A 21,585-nucleotide genomic window follows, 5' to 3' on the forward strand; every position below is an offset into this window, starting at 1 on the left:
AATTTGGCAATGGCAGAAGGGGAAATGTTTCTCTTCAGTGAAAAAGGAGGGAGGAGGGAAATAGTAAATGAGTAAGAGCACTTTCTGAAGCCTTAGGTAGAAGTAAAAATATTAGGTTAGATTCACAACAAATAGTGGAGCCCAGTTCTAGTACAACAGAAAGAACCTGCCTAACTTGACCATTCACTCTATCTGTCCAATAGCCTCATATTGTGCTAATGCAAGAAATCATGGTCCAAGTTTACATGTAAGGCCACATGGTCTGTGTGCTCCACAGCAAGAGATGGCAGAAAAGAAAAAGGGAAGAAAGGAGTATGATGCTGACAGACTCTAAAAGCAGCCATATTCATTCAATCTTCCTCACCACAGAAGACTACAAGGATGGGAAAAGGAACAAGGCAGTTTCTAAGCAGTATGGTCCTGCTGACAAAAGCAGAGCATTCAGCTAGAGTATATATGCACTGCCTAATATATTTTATAGGCAAGCAACATGAATCATCAAGTCTTGATCTAGTTTCTACATTTTCCTAATTCTATACACTTTGGCACTGGGTGTGTCCTCCCACCAAAGTCTGTGAATTTTTAAGTGCCATCAGCATTGCTATAAGTTAACCATGTGTATATTAACTGGAGACTGGTTTGTATCCAGTCACGTGCTAGAGACTAGTTTGGATGCCTGTAAGCAAGTCTGAGATAGACTCAAATACCTTTAGCTTATGCTGAGAGGAAGACCTCACTTCACATAATTCCAGTGAAGTCCAGTAAAAGAAGGTATGCCCCAGTAGAAAGAGGGGTATGAAAATTTAATTCTCTGCCAATGGAACATAGATTCCCTCGCTCTCAAAGTATACTTAGTTTGGAAAAGCAAATGCTCATTTGAGAAATAAATATATGAGCAAAGCTCCGCATGAACCACATGCAGGATTACCTCCCATCATATCTTATAAAAAATGACCAGGTCACTATGACAATTAGCAATCACTGCCTTGCAGATCTGAGACTTAGATTAGTTTATCATTTTTTAGCAGACCAGCTAGTAAGGTGAGACAAGAAATATTTTGTTGACCTTTTGAATTCATGCCAAGAAGTCAGTAACACAAAACTATGTACAATGAATACAACCCAAGAAAAATACTTAGTTCGCTTTTTTTAGTATTTCACACTAAATAAAAATTAAATGTGAATACAAACCAACCTGTGTACTCCAAATTATTGATCTAAACTGAAAAGCTACTTAGCACATCCATCCATACATCAAAGATGTAGAATTGCTCTAATGGAAGTTATTCATAACATCTTAATGCTTTTCATTAGGTTAATGATCATCCTTCCTTTTGCCTCCATAGGGCAACATGATAAATTAATACAATTTAACTCAGTTTGCATAGGTGTCAATGATACTCTGTGTGTGATAATCTATGGCTTCTACAAAAAAGTCAGTCTGTTTTCTTTTCTAGAATTATTTAGAGTACAAACTCTGCAGAACAGAGATTTTATTTTTTCCCTGTGATTCTATAGCACCAAACATAGTGATATCCCAATTTGCTTTGAGCCATGGGAGCTACCTCAATATAAATATTTACTAATATCACTACACACTATGTCCCTTCCACTAACTCATGAATACACCACTTTACCACTGGAATGTAACTAGCATTTTATCCACCAGGATAAATCAAATGCAGGACAAAAGAGGACATTCCTCATCTCTGCTGAAAGTGACCAACTGTTTACTATCAACAGAAATTATTGCTTCCTAATCAAGGTACTGTCAAACTATATTAACCTCACTGAACAAGCAGATTTAGCTAATCAAAATTACATCACACCAGCCAGTCACTAGGAAAGGAACCATTTGTTCTTTGCATTTAATACAGGAACAACAACAATAAAAAAGTAATCAGGAGGGCAAACTTATATTCTAGGATGTTGAAAACGCAGTGCGTGGCAGCATTCTTGTTAAACAATAATTTCACCATTTACTTATTTTGCCTGGTAAGTTTAATTTTGTATTTTTCATCTCCCAAAAGGAGTAACACATAATTTAGAGCCAGTGTCTTAGATATTCTAACAATGTAACAAGTATTTCTAAATTCAGTTGAAAAGAAACAATCTGCCTGTCAAAGATAGTATGTGACAACTTATTGGAAACAAGTTGCTATATATGTGGCCAATCTGTACAGCAAAAGCTGTGAGGAACAATGAGAAAAATGCTAAAGTAAAGGATTCCCCCCCTCACCCCCTATTTGTTTTTCTCATTTTAATTAAGTGAATGCTAAAAACAATACTAGGGGCTGCAAGCCCATGGATTTTAACACCTTTGTAATCACCCAAATGATTATTTTTATTACTACTGCAGCCTCAGTTATTCTCTCCTTGCCTTTTAAGTGTCTACAGCTGCTCTTAGAAGAGAGCCACCATAAAAAAAATATCATTAAAGTCTACTTGAAGCCTTCAACCTCATTATGTTCTCAAGCTTTGCCAATACCTCCCAACACATGTACACTCTGCTGTTTGTCATTCCTTACTTATAACCATGAACTGCATGGGTCAGAAAATTCCCACAAAACCATTCACACTATGAAAAATTCTCTAAGCCATGAAAATTATGCTTCCCTCCCCTTTTTTCTATTCTGCACTATTGCTCTTTATGATGGAAACAACAACTATGTTTTTAGAAACCTCAGAACATTATTGAGTTCAGCCTATTTCTGTATAAAGAGGTCAGTAGCACATTGCAACAATGACACAGTTTGTAATCAATAAACCATACAGAAATATACTAAATATATCGAAAGAAAAAATATTCCAACTGGATGTTTGAGTGATAAAAGCCCTGTCATTTTCATAATTTTTTATATCAACAGAACCACTTGATGGCATTCTAGCCTTGTATTACATGATTCCCTATGATTTAGTGGCTGTGTAGCTGAGCTGGTAGCACTATTACCTCCAGGCTAGAAGACAGATTTAAATTACAAATCAGAGCTTGGGCTCACGGCCAGTGATAATACAACATCACAGTGTGTGTGATGTTACAGGTGTCATCAGATTCTGGGTGGCTGTCCCATGGAAATAAAATACTATTCCCTTCAAAAACAAACAGCCATCCTCCTCTCTTCCACCCCAAACAAAACAAAACAAAACAAAACAACTGAATAATAATATTTAGTATTCTGGCCAACTTTTCAGTTGCTAATGCTCAGGAATTTGTGTAAGAGCTAATGTTGAACACAGGATGCCTGCTAAATTTGTGCACACTGCCTGAATCTTCCTCCTACCTGCAACACATCAAGATAAATTTTTATGTAAATGTTAGTTCTTATGAAAAATACCAGGCTAGCATTTCTGAAGAGTGGAGCCCACTGTTCATCAACAGGACAGCTACAGCACAGGAGAGGGCTGCACAAACTATCCTCAGAGAGCCTACTAGGCTACTTCAGATCTGACCTCAAGAGATCATCCCTATTAGTACAGAATAATTCAGTCTTCATGCCCATTAAGAGCATGATCCTGCACTTATTTGTGTGCATAGGAGTTTTCCACGTACTTAAATGGAAGCAGGATCAGATCTTAAATCATTGGTCCATTTCTCACAAGACTGCAGAGAGTGTTAATTGTGAATGTGGACACCAGTCCACTGAAAACTAGAAAAAGATCATCAACTTTATTCCCCACAGACCAAAGAACAGCTGTCAGGTGGTAACAAGTTTTAGTCATTCTTAACCTGAGGCAGCTCTGAACCAATGACCTAGAGGTGAAAGGCTCTGTATCTCATTACCAAGCCCTTGAGCCACACTCCCAGTATCTCAGTCACCACTTTGCAAAGTGCTTTAGTATACCTTAACTGTGAAGCACACAACATAGAATTAAACTTTGTCCTACCTTGCCCTATGTCTTCAAAATACTGGCACACATTTCCCAAACAGGAGAACTGAACACTTTTCTTTCCAACTACAGTCCTATATTTGTTTTGATTTAGAAACTGCCTAAGTGCCAGACTTCCAGTGACTTTCTAATAGTCTCAAAATGATTATGTAATTTTGATCTTACATTCATTTCAGTAATACTAGCTTACACTTCATTGTATTAGCTATATCCTTCTCATAAGCATTTATAAAATATTATATTAATACTCGTATAAAGCACTCTGGAACTTGCTACTAGAAAGTGGAATTCCCTCTGGATAGAGTAATTTTATGAATAAGCTTAACTTCTGCTACACTAGCAAACTTCAACCCTAAATCACAGAATGAGTGACAGCCAAAAGCACTATTTATTAATCTGCTGTCTACCTTATCATTCAAGGGCACAAAAGATTTCTATTTCAGGAAGTCATGCAACACTTCATTTCAAATGATTGGAATTACAGTATAGCATATAGGCTGAGGTGTTTTTTTTCAGATAAATGCACTGTCTTTATTAACTATTTGATAGCTATCTTGCATGCAACTGCATTGGAAATGTCTTTATCAACTGCCTACCCTCTCATAAAGACCTCTCTAAGCCCAAGACCTAGGGAAAAAATAATTCCTTAGAAGTTTGTATACGGATATGAAGGGCATAACTTGGACAGTGAAGACAAGTTTTCCTAAATGACTAATGATTTTGCATGCTTTATTTTTTGCAGGTGCAACCTGAGACACATACATGATGTTTAATTTGTTAGGAAGCACCATATTTTCTCACATATAGCACACCCCTGAACATAACATACAGCCCGCTTTTGGAAGGCTGCAAAAAGGAAAAAAGATTTTAGCTTGGAATACAGTAAGTATCTGCAATCTGAGATCTGCAGAGCTGGCACTGCAGACCAGGTGCAACCACAGACTGACTCTGCTTGATCTATCATGTCAGGTGTGGGGCTGTGCACTGGGGCTGGAGTCACATGCTGGGGCTGGGGCTGCACACTGGCTCAATCTGGCTTGTAAGAGCTGGGGCCACACACTGGGTTCAGTCACAGACTGACCCCACATGCTAGCTTGATCCAGTGCACAGTGCCATGTCAGTGTGCTGGGGGGCTCCCCAAGGGTCTGGAGATTTTATTGTGGGGTAGTGGTAGCAGTATTAAATTGCTGTGGCTCCCAGAGCAGCTCTGAGAACCACAGCAGTTAACACTGCCACTGTTCCTCCACTACCAAATCTCTGGACCTCTGGAGAACAGTATTTTTTGCACATAATGTGTACCCAACTTTCTCCTAGCTGGTTTGTGGGGGAACCCTCCCTCCCCACCCGTGTTTTATCCAAGAAAATGTGGCACTGATCACCTGCCCTCTTGAGGGTATGTTCACTTGGACATCCCTTCCCTCCTGAAAAATAAAATAAAATTATAGTTAAAAAATTCTGCCCCACACTTGTAAATTGTTTTGGGACAGACTACTTAAAAACTCTGCAGAATCTCCATCACTGGAAGTTTTTAAATACAGGCCAGATAAACAATTATCTGGGCTGGTTTAGCCAAAGATGATCCTTCCTTGAGAACTGACCTCTTTCATCCTTCCAATCACATTTTTATGGTAATTTTTCATTTTTAGTAAGAGGTAGAAAATCTCTATTATTAGAACATTGTAGGTTACAGATTCCAGTTTGTCATCTTATAAAGCACTGAAACTTCATCCACCTGCCATAGCACAAGTCCCCAAGATCCTAAGTACATTTTATTCATCCCAATTCTCATGAATCTTCAATTCAAAGACACATACAAACCACAACTTAGTTTTCAATGTCTTCTTATGGATCTTACAGTGCTTTTATTTACTGTTTGTGCAACATCAACACCCACTGCCTGCAATTTGTGATATGTATCATGACCTAAACGGTGGGGATTATATTGTAAAAACAGACACAGGAAAACACAACTTGATAAGTGTCAGAAACATATTTTGAAAAATTATACCCTTGACACATACTGCCCTGAGAAGAAGGAAAGCTCACTAAACAGGCTGAGAAACAGCTGTGTGACCACATCCACGAAGTACCATCCTCGTAGGGCAGGGCCTCCCCAATTTAAAGGGGTAGAACACTTTTCTACTGCATGCATTTCGCAAGTCTGTTTTGTGGCTGCTGGATAAGGGTGCACTCTAGTTTTCCTCTTTCTTTCCTATCTTGTCCTGATTGTGTTTCCTTTTTCCCTCCAAAGCATTCACCTGATAATGTTCAGACCGTTTCCAAGTAGCAGCAAAGTGAACTTGATTTAAATGAATTTATTTAGTTTTATAATACCTGTGTGACTCATACGCATGCCAATAAGCCATACTGACCTTCATCTCCTGGCCTATGTTATGTCATGTCATGTCATGTCATGTCATGCCATGTGTATTAGGTTTGTAAAATTTCATGCCTGTCATATAGCAGGGGTCAGTAACAAGTCCAAGTGACATCTTCCTTTTCATTAGTAATCAAAAGTAAATACAAATACATAATGCTAAACTAACCCCAAGCAATACAGAAACCTCTATAAGAAAAGTTGAGTTTAGAGTTGTATTTCCCTGCTAGGTGAGATTATCCTGCCTCCTCCTGGACAATGATTAATGCTTATCTCTGATCACAATAGTTTTCTGATCAAATAAATAGTTATTCTTAAACTACAAACTACAGTTTCTTTGGTAGCCTTTGGCTTGGCATCTGAAGTGTCTCTAGTACCTGGCGTTTATATATATTGCTCCTTCTGTTTTTTAATGTCATCTACTGTATCTTAGTTTTGCCAGCATGTAAGTACTGTCAACAACAATTTTGTTGGTCCTTAAGAAACAGAAACAATGTCCTTCTTAGTATGGTTTGGATGCCTGTTTTGTAGATGGTGGTGCTACCGTGGCCACTTTCTGTCTGATAGCTAGTATTTTCTCTTGCTACAGGCTTATTATTTTTTCTGTTACAGTTTGCTAGATGGTTGTCTTTAGTTTATGATGTTTATTAGAAGTCTGTATGCTAAAACTTCTCTCTCCAAGCGTAAATTTACAAACAACCAATCTTAATAAAGTATTGTGAGGCATATTGCAATATTCTCATAAAATGAAGCATACACCTTTGAATCCACTAGGCCATTATTCAAATTTCTTATTTTGTCTTTGTACTGGTTTTTCTGCTCACCCATATGATTTCACAAAATAAGGCTTGGCATGGAGAGTCTGAACTGTTCTATCAAAAATAAATGACAAAATGAGTTCCCTAAGCTTTGTAGTCTGTTGCCTGCTATTACACAGAATGCCACAGTAAACAAGCTGTGATTTATAAAGAGAGAGTATAATGTCACTTGATGTGCTTTCCATGCTGAAAGATTCAAGTGGCTTCAGTTGTTCACCAAAGCTTCAATTTTCTTTTAATAGCATAAACCAATAATATTGTAACCTTGCATTCAAGTGCTTCAAAAGATGACACTGTTTCCTGGCTTCTACCTTATGATAAAAGCTTAGGTCACAAAAGGTTATATTGTACTCCTCTTACTCAGAAGTCCAGTATTTACTAACTCTAAAGTTCATGTTACATATTTCACTAGTGCATACAGGGTCATGAATAGTAAGAATTAAAATGCACAGGATTAGGGACAGTTTTCAATCTAATGAAGTCTGACAGATCTTGAGGTAGCAACAAAGGCACTTGAGTTGCCTGCAGACTCAGGAAAGCAGCCCAATAATAATTGGTTCAGGGCATATTTGAAAATGTTCATAATTTTAATGGCTGAACATTTTTCTTTTTAAAATAAATGCTTTCATTTTACTTTTCTATGTTTGCATTTCCCACTGGCAAATAGTTGTTTTACATTTTATACAAAATAAAATAAACTTAATATTCTTATGCTTTCTGATATCTCTTGACTTGATGTTTCTCTCTAATGAAAAAGGGCAGGAAGAACTATACAAGAGACTGCAAAAATAATGAAAGAAGCGTGGAAATAAGTTATAAAAGTGCTTTCTTCTGCTTTTTTTTTTTTTTTTTTTTTTTAGAGTTACTCATACTTTCCAGTTAAATTTAAAACTCAGTAGATGTTTACCAAGCAGGGACATATGTCCTTGGTAACAGGATATGGAGCTGTTCACCTCTGGGTCACTGGTTCTAATCCAACCAGGAACAATAATGACCACAAGTTGTTTACCATCTGACAGCTGTTTGATAGCTTATGTGAAATGAGTTGGTGGTCTCAGTCCATTTCAGAGTGGGCAGGTGTCCATATTATAAAATCCACCATCACAATTGGTAACCTTGTTGAAGGTCTCGATGAGAAATGAATGGACATAGAAAATGAACTATCCTCTTTCCCAAAGTGGTGGTCCCTTCAGGTCAGAGCAGAGGCACATTTGTCAGGTGGAAAAGCCTAAGCTAACTGCTGCCTAGCTTGGAAAATTCTACAGAGAAATAAAGAACTCTCATCTCCAATGTACTGAAAACCAGGGAAAGAGACTCACATCAAGCATAAATTATTACAGCTCCATTGATTTCATGGTGCTATGACAATTAACACCAGCTGAGGAGCTCCCCCTTATAATACTTAATTCTGAATAATTTAAGCAAACATTTTGTGTTATAAATAGAAGGTCAAACACTGAGGTCCTTACTCAGTCTAAATACCTATAGAAATTTCTGGGAGTTTTGCCTGAGAAAAAAAGTGAGTAAAGGTTTTATGGTCTGGCCTAATGATTTTAAGACAGCTGACTATAATTGATTTAATTTACTTTAACTTGTCTAAGAGCTTCTGCTGGATAATAGGTTGAAAACAATTTGCTGTGTTGTCCCACAGCAGTCAGCTTTCCTCTAGACCCAACTTTTCATTTAACCTCCCAGTGCCCTTTCCCCGAATATGTAATTGTTTTCCTGTGTGGTTAAAAGCAGCATTTTTAAGTCTTTTCATCTGTACTCTCAGGGACCTTTCCACAGAGTAGCACAAATTTCAAATGGATTTTTTAAAGGAGGAAAAAAAAACATCTATGCAGAACAAGAACATCCAGCATAACATTTTAGGGGAGACCATTTTCCAAATAGTGTTTTTAGGAGACAGCAAAACTAACATATAGAAAAATGAAAGGAATGAACATGTTATGAAACAGGGTACAGTTTCTTTCAAGTATTCCCTACCAGCTGCTTGCTGTACCATCTGTTGTTGCCTAAGCAGCTTCCTTTTGAATGGCTTTGCACTGAAGCAGAACTGCTCTCACTGTTGGACACAATCAGGTCAGGTCAGCACTCCTCCAGCACCGAACCTGCTGCCTGTCACAACTCCCCCCATCTCGATATTTCTTACTGGCCACCAGCTCCCAGGACAGTGCTGCATCTGTCAAGAGGCCCATTTTTCATAGCTTACTTGCTATTCACACCAAGAAGGAGAGTACATTTGATTTTAAACAGAACAGAGTCAGAAGTTCTTGTTAGAAATGTTGTGACTGTGAACATATGGCCCAAGTTTGTTCTGAAATACAAAAGACTTGGGGGGTAGGGGATAGCAGGAGGAAGGGAACCTTCTCAATTCCTACTTTTTTGCTAATTTGATCTTTAAGGGAATTTTTCCCTGCAACAAATCTTGTCATGCTGCAAGAGTGATCTACTCTGGTTATTTAGAAAGTAGTTTCATACTCTAAAAACAAACAGAACAAATGCCACTACCACAGCACTGGAATTTGTATCCAAAATATAGGAGATTTTATTACACCTAAATTCTGTTCAATTAGCTAAGAACTCCTAAAATCCACATAAAACAACATGGGTACTTGCAATGTACGCTCTCCATCAGCGCATTCAGATTGTTGCATAACATTAACCCCAGTTCCCTTCTCTCAGCTTCTGTGGAGCTGACATCACCTCTCAGCTCTGAACACTATTCTCACCATTATATAGCCAAGTCCTCTTTTCATTGGCTTTCCACTTGAGGCCGCATGGGGCAGAACACAATGGAAGTCCCCAGCTTCACACACAGGCTCCCCCAGCCTGTGAGGAACATCACGCTGGACTGATTTATTTCCAACACTGTTCCTTCTCTCTGCATCTGTGCAGGGAAACACACATCACTGGGAGCCACTTTCATGATTTTGTTGCGATCAGGATTAGCTGGATTAGGGGCTGATTCATAAGGACCCCCTGCGGCTGTGAGGAAGTTTCATCACAAGGTCAGTGTGGTGTGAACTATATTCTGTCAACACCACCACTCCTTATAGCTGACTACAAAAAAAAATACAAAAGAAAAAGTTGCAAATGTGAAATATATGAATGAACAGTTTACGGCAACAAAGAGATTTACAGATTTCCCCATCAGCTGTTTAAAAAGATGTGTGCACTCCAACATTATGTTCCTTTAAAACAAGGAACCTATATTTATCATTTTTAATTTATAAAGAATTTAGTGGTTTAGGAGGTGGGAGGAATCTGGGGAATAAGTATAGCAACCCACACACAAAACCACAGAGGAACTTTTTTGGCACTTGTTCTAAAACCAGTCATGCAGCTTGAAGATAGTTGCACTGTTGAGATTTTATTACATATAATGCTGTCACCTTCAGGACTATTTAATTCCTAACCCTGTAAGTGCAATAGCTAACAGGGATGTTAGAGAAACATATACACAAACAAACAAACAATCCAACTGGGAGCAGAAATGGAAAGGGAAGAAGATGAATTCAAGATTTTTTTAAAATGACAACTATGACATTCTTATCCTTTGCTGCAAAGCTTCCATCCCACCCCACCCCCAATCATAATGACATAGCACAAAGACAGAAACACATTTGTAGACTGCATGAAGCAAAACAAAATCTATAGAGAAAGTAAGGGACTTTTTTTGTTTTGTGTGCGTGTGTGTATTTTTTTTTAAAGAGCAGTCCCTCTTGCACAGAACTGGGCTGTTCAATCAAAGCCTTATCTGTTATATTTCTGTCTGTCTTTCTCTTCTGTTTAGCGCATTCACCAACAAGAGAAAAGGGGGTAAGCAATGGAGGCTTTGACCTGCAGCTGTAACACAATACTTTCGCACAGCCCTGTCGACCCCTGACATAAATTTTACACCGCAGCTGGCATTTACACACTTAGCATTACCATATGTATAGCCTACTCTGTGCTAATTATGCTAATCACCTGTCTAACTCTCTGCTGCGAAAAATGGTTGTATTTAGCAGTCCACTGCCTACCAATACAGCTTACTGTGTGGCTGAAATGTACATTCAGACGGCCCTGAATGGCAAGATTTTTCCACGTTGCTGGCTTCATTCAGGCCACAGAAAAATTTATTCAAGTCAACTGGTTTCGGTCCGCAACAAAAAAGTTACGAGAAAAAAGTGAGTGTGTTCCTGCCCTAACATTCTAAGTCTGCTTGCAAGCAAAATGATAAATCAATTGGTGTGGGAAACAAAAAGGGAGAAAGATTTCTTTTGCAAGCCATGTGAAACTGTAGCCTATTTTTTTTTAAAAAAGGTCATCCTATTTCCCCAAATCTCTAGAAAGAGCAGTTAATAGATATTTAGGCCAGATCACAATTCTCTCAAGTTGCCAGCTTTTATCTATGGCAGGAAGCAATCTTCAACATTTTATTTTTATTTTGTTTCTTAATCTTGTGAGTTGGTGGCTCAGCATCATATTTCCCCTTATTTACCTCTTAAAATAGCATCAGGATTTAAACATTGTGTTATATACATGTACTGGTGTAAACCAGGAGTAATTCTCCAAGTCACTGGGGTAAAACTGGAGTAAACGGGATCAGAATCAGGCCTGAATGGAGAATCAAACAAGGTAAGTCCACAAGAAACACTTTCCAGCAAAAGGGAGCAAAGGAGAACATCCTTTAAGTAGCTGCCTTGTTTCTTTTTTTATTTCATAAAAGAAAGAAAAAGTTAAAAGGCAACATTAAAATTTACATCTATGTTTGCAGTGGGTCTTTGTCTATGTAACAGCAGTGGCAATGGGAAGAGAAGATGGTAAACTGGGACTTAATTCCTTGTTCTGAAGGAATTGTTCTCCAAAGCCATGGCACTGAACTGATTAAACTGTGGTTTTCAATTGGATTATTCCTGGAGATATTTAAATATGATTTATCAAACACAATAAAGTTCCTACAACTTGCTTCCTCTCTGTACACACCCAAGGCAGCTATGAAAACCCAGAGATGTGTCAGATAATCCATATGTAAATCTGATAGCTGCTTTACCCGTGGCAATTTTCTTCTTCAGAACAAAATTTTGGAATCTCTATCTTTTTCTTTAATTACTTAATGTGCTATGAAAAGACATGTTCACAGGGGAAAAATGTGAGAAAAGGTTTCCCATACCCACCAACGTATCTGGAGAAGGTAAGCACACTGGAAGGTATTAAATATACCCAGAGGGCATTTAATTAAGTATGAGGGCAGCTCTACATCCAGAAGATGCAGTAATGCACCTAGGCTTTCCATTACACAGCATGAGGTCATGAAGAACCCCATACCTCTGGTTTCCCTACTTCCCATTCTTTGTCCACTCTGCTTCCACTGAGGAAGAGACTGCTGTTTGCAATAAGGTAAAGTGAAAAGTTGAGTGTCAACAATGGCCTCATTTAATTTTCTTTAATATTTTACATATTACAACCATTCAATAGCAGTCTCATCCAAGCCACATCTTGCTTGTCAGCATCTCAGTTTTTGTGATTATCTAGCAGTCCAGAGTATGAATTTATCTGTGCTCCTGCAGCTCCAAAAACCCGACTGTGCAGCCAAAAACACAAATAACACTACAACTACTGTGCTCATTTCAGAGTAGAGGGATTTTTTTTTTAAAGTAGGAGATGGACCACCCTGCTCTCATGGCACAGAACACTGTTTACATTGCAATACTTGACTGTGTAATACATCTGGCATTTTTGGGCAGGATTCCTGAGCCAGGGGCCAGAAGCCCTTAAGCAATGATTTTAAAAGGGGGGGGAGGGGAGGGGGAAGGAATCACAAGTTGACTTAACAGTGCTCATTTCTAGTTTGTTGCACTTAGCTGTTGGTTATTGACCGAAAATCACAAATATATCTGCTTGGCAAACAAGAGAAGACTGTTTCTTTAATTTATGTCCGTATCAAGAAAGGAAGAACATGTTACAACCAAAGAGTTTGGTTCCAACCTCAAGTACATGAGGGTGCACAACTGAACATGTGCCTTAAAATATCAGCTCCTGCTTGGACACACATGAGCAATATGCAGACGTTTCAAATATACAATGATGGCTTGTACATTTGAGGCTGGAGTGGAGTTTTAAAGTAAGTCTCTAAAACAGCAGCAACCACCGGCTCAAGGGGATTCAAGTTATGGTTCTCCTCACCCCTCATCCCACAATAAATTTTGACCTTGAGACGTGGAATACCTAATACTTTGCAAAACACCAAGTTAAAGCAGGAATTTTCATTGAAGAACAAAAATGAGAGTGTTTCTCTCATCCAACTGTATATATAGCCAGCAGTTTCCATAAAGGGCCTTTACTACACTCATTTTTTGCAAAAATTCAGGATAGAGAAAGTAATCAATATACCACTGGTCAAAAACAAATATCACAAGTTTTACCTAAACCTGTCCTATTAAAAGAAAAGCTTTTTACCCCTAAAAGCAAGGTGAGTACTGTAAAACCAAGAAACACTTTCTGTCTTGGTGTTTTATTTGAAAGCAGCTTCTTCTGAATATGACTAATTTCTTTAAAAATATTCAGTATGCAACGGGCCAAATTAATTCCTGGTTTAACATATTTGGAGTTCACAGTGTGACACTATTGATAAACATGGCATAGAATTCTTAATTATCATTTTACTTAGCATATATCACTTTATACACAGGAGGGAACTGTCCTATCCTCCTTCATATAACAGAAGAATTGGGCAAGGAAGTAGTTTTTTTCATACACTATACATTTTCAATAGAGTACAATTTTCACAATTTTGGGTTCTGCAATAGAAAAAACCCTTTAAGAAAGCTGCCCCCTCAACTTATTAGCTACAATTTACTCAGATGGCCTCTAAAACAGTACTGCAAGTTGTGTATCTAAATATTCCTGATGGAAGAGTAAGCTCCTAAGGCAGTGCTGTCAAGTTTATGATTAAGGAGTTTTATTGTCCCTTCAGGCTTTACAGATGCAGCTCCCAACAAATACAAATGGAGGAAAGAACTCTTGGGAGTGAAAAGACTGATGAGATTGGACAGAGAAAGAAGAAAACCTATGAGGTGCACAAGATGAATAAGGAAGATTATGAAAATGACATTTACTGTAATAGTTATGTTGACTTAGGAGGCATATATGGAATAGATAGAACACAGGGATAATTAGGCAGTTCTATTTCAGGCATCTTTAATACAAAAAGATCAACTTCATCTAGTAACTTATATTCATACTTTATCTCCTTTAGAGATCTTGCGCAAAGCCTGGAAACCATCAATTTTGCTCCATTTATAAAGAGAAACAATCTAGCAAGTAGTATCTCCATATCTCCACAAGGCATATCTCCACATCAACACCTTAATGAAACTAAATATTCTCAAATTCTGCCCACTCCAGGGTGCAAGGCAGAGGACACTCTTGAGGGCACAGCTGCATCTGGACACATAGGGATTTAAGTGTGTAACTCAGTTGTGCTAATAGGAGTCATGCATGTAAGCGCATGAGCATCAAGTTGAGAACATACTCCATTAGATATGAAAAGAAAAGCAGTTGCAGACAAGTTAAAGCTAGCATCCTAGTGGACGCAGCTCTAGCAGGTCAAAAGGAGGTCAGCTTTGAAGGAGAAATCCAAATGAAATATAAACATGGCATTGTGGAAACCAGACAAATCTCCCATAGCTTCGTCCAGCCAGCACTAATCTAGGCATCAGCTGTGGAGCATAATCTAAACAAAAGGATCAGTGGGTTCATACATCTGGAAGCTGTCATATTTTGGAGCCTCCCAACAGTTATACACAAACTGAAACATCCAGTTGCATGCACGAGTTTTTAAACCTGTTGAAGGGTCAAAAATTGTTACGTGCCTGCCCAGTGCAGCATTACTACATTTTAGAGAGCCACAACAAAGTGTATTTAATAACAGGGGCTCTATTTAATAACAGGAAAGTCAAAAGTGGGAAAGTAAAAGAGAACTTAAGAGTTGCACAGGTTCCTCTGAAGCCTCCCTTCTCTGTTGGAAGGGACTTAGGGTGGCCTTAGGTTTGAGAGACCAATCCTCTAAATCCTCTAGATGCTGAGGGTCCCATGGGAAAGAGTGACCCATTCTGCACAGAGACAGAAGCCATTTACTAGGTGTGGCTTTGGCCCCTTTAACAACCCCTTGTGCAGTGTAACTCCAACAGGAGGTCCACCTCCTCCAGCTGCTCAACAGGAGGAACCCAAAGGAAAGCAATGCAGCATTCAACTATTTTACTGCATACCTGGATTACTGCAGCAACTGTGCTGCAGAAACTCCCTCCATCTTCAGGACTCCTTGGATCACAAAGATTCATTTGGAATACAGGAGAGTGAATGGGGTAGATGGTGGAGCAATCAGAGCTTCCTCTCAAATACAGACACTGTATTGCATATACACTATCAGAGAAGAAAAGAGGCAACCCCACTCCATGCATGGATTCACAGGGGCAGATCTGGCCTAAACATTAACCATAAGGTGCAATGTTTAGAAATAACAACCAGCTGGCTTTACAGGAACTCAACAAATAAAAAATATTTATATTTAAATGCAAGCACCCAAACAAAAACTACATCAGTTTTTCAGCAAATTCAGAACTCAAAAGGTACCAGTACTAGAGAACAGGATCTCTTGTAATTCATGAACCAGGTAGAGCACAAAGTGTAGCAATGCATTTGTACTTATCTGGTATGGTTTTGTACAAATCTCAGGTATAATCCTTGCAGCACTAAAGTCAATGCGAGTTTTGCCATCAGTTTCACTGGGGCCAGGGTTTCACCCCTTATCTTTGCAATGATGTAAATGGTAGCCACACATGTGGTATTTTCAGTATTCCCAAAATATTTAAGATAAATGTACCTTATCTTTTAAGGTACATGCTTTCTCACATGGACTCATAAGTGTGCATCAATCCTGATCTAAACAAGTGATATCTAAAAGATGGTAGTTCAGCTTCTATACCCAGTTGAGGCCTGGCTTCTCTAGAACACAAGTTCAGCTGTACTGACTGGGTTAAGGGCACCAATGTCCTTTGATTTAGCTTAAATTTAAGAGGCTACAATCATATTTCCAGTGTAAGCAAAGCCTTTTATCCATTTCCACTTAACACTTTAATAGATCAGAGTTCAAATATAACAGGAGTTAAAGTCATTTAACACATAAATGTACATTTAGCTTAAGCATTAAACACTGAAGTCAAACTTGAAAATAGAAGCATTAGCAGAATAATTCTTCAATTTTGATCACAGCTTGCTTTGAAAGATAATAGTGTAATATTAGCATGACTTTGCCACTGCTACTTCTGAAAGGCACTGTGGAAGCACACAATTCTTCCAGACAAAACGGGAGACATTACATTTATTCCAATAAACAACAGACTTTTCAGTGACCCATTATACCTACTGGGAGAATCAACTTAATATCAGATAGTGGGAGTTTACAGACTGAGCTACTGTATCACAGGAACCTTAATACTGTGTTGAATTTGGGTACAATTTTCTGCGGTCAAACTGATTACGTTAAATATTTGTTAAAAGCTTTTAAAATTATTACTACTACTACCACCACCACCAGAAAGCCATTTACCAAATATATAAATAAAATGAACCAAAAAAAGAGCCTTCTGTGCTCTCTCAGAGCTAAATCCTCTTTTATCCTTTTACTATGTGGAAGGGTCCAGTGGTCGTAAAATGTCAATAGAGAAGATACCTCAAGTCAGAGCATGCTCTACAGCATGCTGCTGGGATTTAGCAACAGAGGAAGTTCTGCTCCACTTTGTATCAAGGCAGTAATACAAAACATAGGCACAACTAAAATGAAGTTGCTCTGGTTCTGTAGGGAAAGTATAGGCAAAAAGCATGGAAGCCACAATAGTTTTGACTGGGCCAATTTCTGTGTCTGTATTCAAACAAAACTTACATTGACTTGGTCCACTGAGAGGGAGGTGTTCCTTGGCAGCCACAGACCCACAAAGATCTTTGTTACCACTTGTCCTTGTTCCTCCACAAGCAATAGTGTAAAGTTAACTGATGCCTTAAACAGTATGCAAGGCAGCACCCCTGCCTTCAACTGCACCTGAGTTTGGTGTGTCAGGTTATGTAACCTGAGAACCTGGGTACAGTGTTAGTCTGCTCCTTTCACTCTGTTTTCCACCCTTCACCCCATGGCCAGGTAGGTTGGTTTCCTACCACAATGAAGTGGCAAAGATGGGGTAGTCTCATGCAGGGCCTATCACAGGGGGGGCCAGGAGGGCCATTTGGCCTGGGCCTCTCATTCACTTTGGGAGAGCCCAAATTTAGACTTAAAGGAACATTTATTACAAATAAATGTGGTTTTTTTTGTGTTAAAAGCATTAATTTGTTAAATGTAACATTTAAAATATACTACAATTTGTGTAACCCTGTTTTGGCATTTCTTCATTTTTTAATATACTGGAAGCCTCAAAAAATGGAAGTGGCCTGGGCCTCTCTCGACCTCTGAGAGGGCCTGATCTCATGATAGAATTTAGGGCAAGCTTATCTTAAAGAAAATGTGTTGATCAGCACTGTGGGATTTTACTTTGCAAGCTATATCCATCTGCCTTGCACAGTCAATGCTGATTCAGTTGTGGTTAGAATGAGCTTGATTTGCCCCAGGTACTGAAGCTGAGCTCTCTGTGTGGTAGCTGAGCCAACTCCCTCCCTTCTCCAGCCTAAGCAGAACAGCTCTGCATATCAGACACAGCTGGCCTTACACAATGGTTGTCATTGCACCTGTGATACAAAATGTCACTGCACCTGTCATTTTCCTGTGACACAAAAGGATCACCTGTATCACTGCTGCCTTCTTTTCTGAACAGCAAGATCTCTCTTGTTTCTAGCGTGGACACTGCATTGAATATTGAGGCCTCTTCTGTAATCTCCTAACTGGAGGGTAAGAAATGGAGGTGGGGGGGCAATGAAAAGGAAAAAAAGCAAGCAAGGTAGAACAGTCAAATGAAGGTGGAATGAAAGAGGTCAAGAAGAGGAAGAACATTTCGCCCCTTTTATAATCTCCTTCAACCCTTAATAGTAGTCATATTTCAACTTTCAAACATCAAACTCTTTCTTTAAAACTGGCAAATACATTTTACTTCCACAGCATATAAAAGCTGTATGCCTGTTATCCATCTCTTCTCTTATGAAGACTCTTACAATCCCCACCGAGTGGTACCTGGGCACCTTGCTGACGAGATATGTACAACTCCTTTCAAAAGCCAAGTCCTTTGCAACAGCATGCACAGATAGCAGTTCATAGTTATATAAAAGTCCTAGTGTCTGTGTCCCCATTAGGTTAAAACAAAGTTTCATGAAGCCCAAAACTAAAAACATCCCGGTGTTGTCACTCCTTCCAATTAGCTCTGAGTTAATAAAAGGGAGAGTCCCAGTTATGGCAGAATCTGCAGTGATGGCCTATTGGACAAAGGGGTTTATGGAGCTGCTTGAAGGAGTGTGACAGTGGGACATAAACGAACAACTCCTGGACAGCAGCAAGAGTGGAATGGAGTTGAAAAAAAAAGTTCCTCTAAGATACTGTTACTGCCAAGAAGTGATTCAGGGGAAAGCCACTCTGGTACCAGAAGGCACACAGAAGGCCAAGTGTGTTGGCACAAGTTGTGAAGGAAGGAGACTAGTGAGAGAAAGCTGCAAGAATGAGGAGCTTTTAAGAGCTGTTTTTCTTTTTCTTTTCCTCTGAGAACTTGCCCACCAGGTGGGTTTTTGCAACTCTTATATAAATACTTCAGCTGTAATAGCTTTAAGCATACAGTACTAACCATTTATCTTAGAATCTAGAAGATCCTAAAACTCATTCAAATTTCACTCTCACTATGAATTAATTGACTTAGGATTTTTACTTCAATAGTTTACTCCTAGCAAGCTTCAATGGGATGTTACCTTCTATGTCCCAAGGTACTCAGAAATGCATTACTGTACATCAAGTACAGAATGTACATAATGCATTACTGTACATAAAGCATATTAATTGTTGGTATTTAGACTAGAGACTCCTTTTGGGATAATCATTTTAAAAAGTTTTAGCAACAAAATACAACTTATTTTATTGCAACTGGCAAGGAAATCTATTTTAAGAAATTCACCGTATTTGGCTAATGCTGCTCTGTACATTCAAACCGTCTTATTAAACAAAGTGTAAAAGCAGAATAAAAGATCTCTAATAAATAGATCAATTCTGCTTCCTACCTGTTAACAAAGAGCTTTATTAAGATCCAAGAGGCAGGAAACTGTGCCTTCTTGTGTGGTGGTACAATACCTTGCACACTGTGTACTATAAATAAGAATTTGGCAGACTAGGAGTTAGGGCTATGTGTGCACGCACATACACATACAGGGATTGGGTATCTGAGCATCAGTTTCCAACACTCAAACACAGTAGGAACAGCATTTTCCAAACTACCTCTTGCTATGCCTCTCTTGACTCTGTTCCTCACTTTGCCCTCTCTTTTGTTTATATTTTTAACCACAGAAATATGCAACTGCTATTCATTTGGTTTATTTGTATAGCACCCATGTTCGTGACCAGAACATTTATATAGTCTCTATTGAAAAAACACAAAACTTAGCCAGACATATCTGTTGATGGTCATGGGGTGGTAGTCTGGGAAGACTACAAGTTAATTTAATTTAAATTAAGAATATTCTTTCATCTTAATTAACTAACTTTTCAGTAATCTAGGAATGCAGAGGTTTCTAAATTCAGAGTTTTAATGTTTACATTATTTAAACTCAGATATGAAACCTAAACCCAATAAATCTGAAGTTTGATAGGTCAACTCATAATATAGCCAACTGTACTATAACTTCATGTACACATGAAAAGTCTGAGGTCTATTTAGGCTAGATTTTATACTGGGGAAAATATTTATTTTCCATGAAGCAATAATGACATAAAAAGAGGTCAAAGCAGTAATTAAACCAAGAGGCTATACTGAAAATTATATTTTTCCACAAGAAACATGTTTCCACTATGGGCACGTCACATACAAACTGTCAGTGCTGTAATTAGGCAGTTTCTTGACACTAAGGCATCAGGAAAAAACAGGTGGGACAAGATGGGACCACCCTTTCTAGTGGGTGAAGACTAGTTACAGCAGTATCAAGATGCTAAATATTCTGGAGCACAGAAGAAACAGTGCTCCAGGATATCACAATCAAACGTTATCTGTGAAAAACCAGAGACATGAAAGCCGTGGAACTTTTGACTTTAAATGCTTCAACCAAATCTTACAAAGGGTTAAGAGATTTAAAAAAAAAGAAGAAAAAGAAAAAACCTGTACTAAACCTGTTTGCGGAAATAATAAGGAAGGTTAGCAATAGCTGATGGGTTGCACTGACATCCCCGCTGCTGAGTGCATGTCTCTCATCTTGGACCATCGTGCAGCTGAGCAGGGGGTGCCGGATTGGACCCACTGTACTTGGTGCCGCTCCAACAGACATGCATACGTAGGTTTAGTTAGCAACTAAATTCTTACCCTCACAGACTGCTCCACAGACCTCATCCTCCTCCCAACAAGCTCAGTGGGACATTTGCCAGAAAGGTTAGCAGGAAAGGAGTCTGGTCCCATATGCCATGCTCCATCCATAAAGCAAGACAGGCTACCTCCATGGTCTGCTGGTAACTTTCCTTTCACTGCTTTCTCAACACACACAGAGCCATTCAGTAATGACTGGCTCTGCAATTCTCCATATTAACTTTTTATGAGCCAAATTCTTGCTGTAAGCTACTTTGACGTACATCCAGAGTAAGTCCCGCGGTCCGCGGAGGTAGTCTGGATTAACACCAACGCAGCGTGAAGAATCTGACCTGAAGCAAACACCAGTTTTACCAGAACACAAAAAATAATTAAAAAAAAACCCAACACCTTGACAGGCTCCAGCCACCTCTTTCCTTGCAATGGGCACAAATCCAGATAGACACCCTTGACCTCTCTTGCATTCCCAAAGCAAGCATCAGGGCCCAAAAGGGTTGGAGGCATGGGGAGTCAGGAGGATTTGGGGTCAGCCCAAAACTTTTCCCCAGCAGGCAACTTTTTTTTTTAAAGTTACATGAAAACTAATGCCACCAAGACTTCACTTTTGGCAAATAGATCTAAACACCACTTCCACTGGTCACACATTGCTGCCTTGGCTGCAATAGCTGGATCTATAGTTACGATAAAAAGCCCCCTCAGGAGAGGCGGCCCCCACCCGTGGGGGGGCTGCAATCTGCTTTGCAAGCCGTCCCCCGAGGCGCTGCAGCCTTGCTTGCCTTTGCCTCCCTTTCTTTTTTTTTTTACCTCGAGACAGATGCCCCCCCCGTTGAAAGCTGTCCAAAAAAACAGGACCACACACGCGCACAGCCCCGCCGAGCCGCGCTCATCACGCTCCGCCTGCCGCCGCACCCGCTCGCGGGGCGCTCGCGCTTTGCAAAATGGCGGAGGGGCAGAGGGCGGAGGGTGGGCTGCGGCCAGGGCGGGC

The 21,585-nt window shown here is 39.2% G+C and overlaps 1 protein-coding gene across 5 annotated transcripts in view; it reads right to left on the reverse strand.

Moving 5' to 3' along the window:
* PTCH1 (patched 1) overlaps nt 1-21,585 on the reverse strand; it is a 78,946-nt gene that overhangs the window by 47,687 nt on the left and 9,674 nt on the right. The window contains exon 1 of one of the 5 annotated variants that reach the window (XM_019554964.1): nt 21,203-21,269. The exons of 2 other annotated variants lie outside the window; for them this stretch is intronic. In XM_019554964.1, the coding sequence (XP_019410509.1) occupies nt 21,203-21,245 (43 nt within the window). In that variant the 5' untranslated portion in view covers nt 21,246-21,269. Of the gene's footprint in view, nt 1-9,815; nt 10,176-20,600; nt 21,168-21,202; nt 21,270-21,585 lie in introns of those variants that run through there. 2 more of the 5 variants (XM_019554965.1, XM_019554966.1) reach the window with 2 other exon arrangements.

This window comes from Crocodylus porosus, unplaced genomic scaffold, assembly GCF_001723895.1.
Source record: "Crocodylus porosus isolate Cpor-Errol unplaced genomic scaffold, CroPor_comp1, whole genome shotgun sequence".
Taxonomy (NCBI): domain Eukaryota; kingdom Metazoa; phylum Chordata; order Crocodylia; family Crocodylidae; genus Crocodylus; species Crocodylus porosus.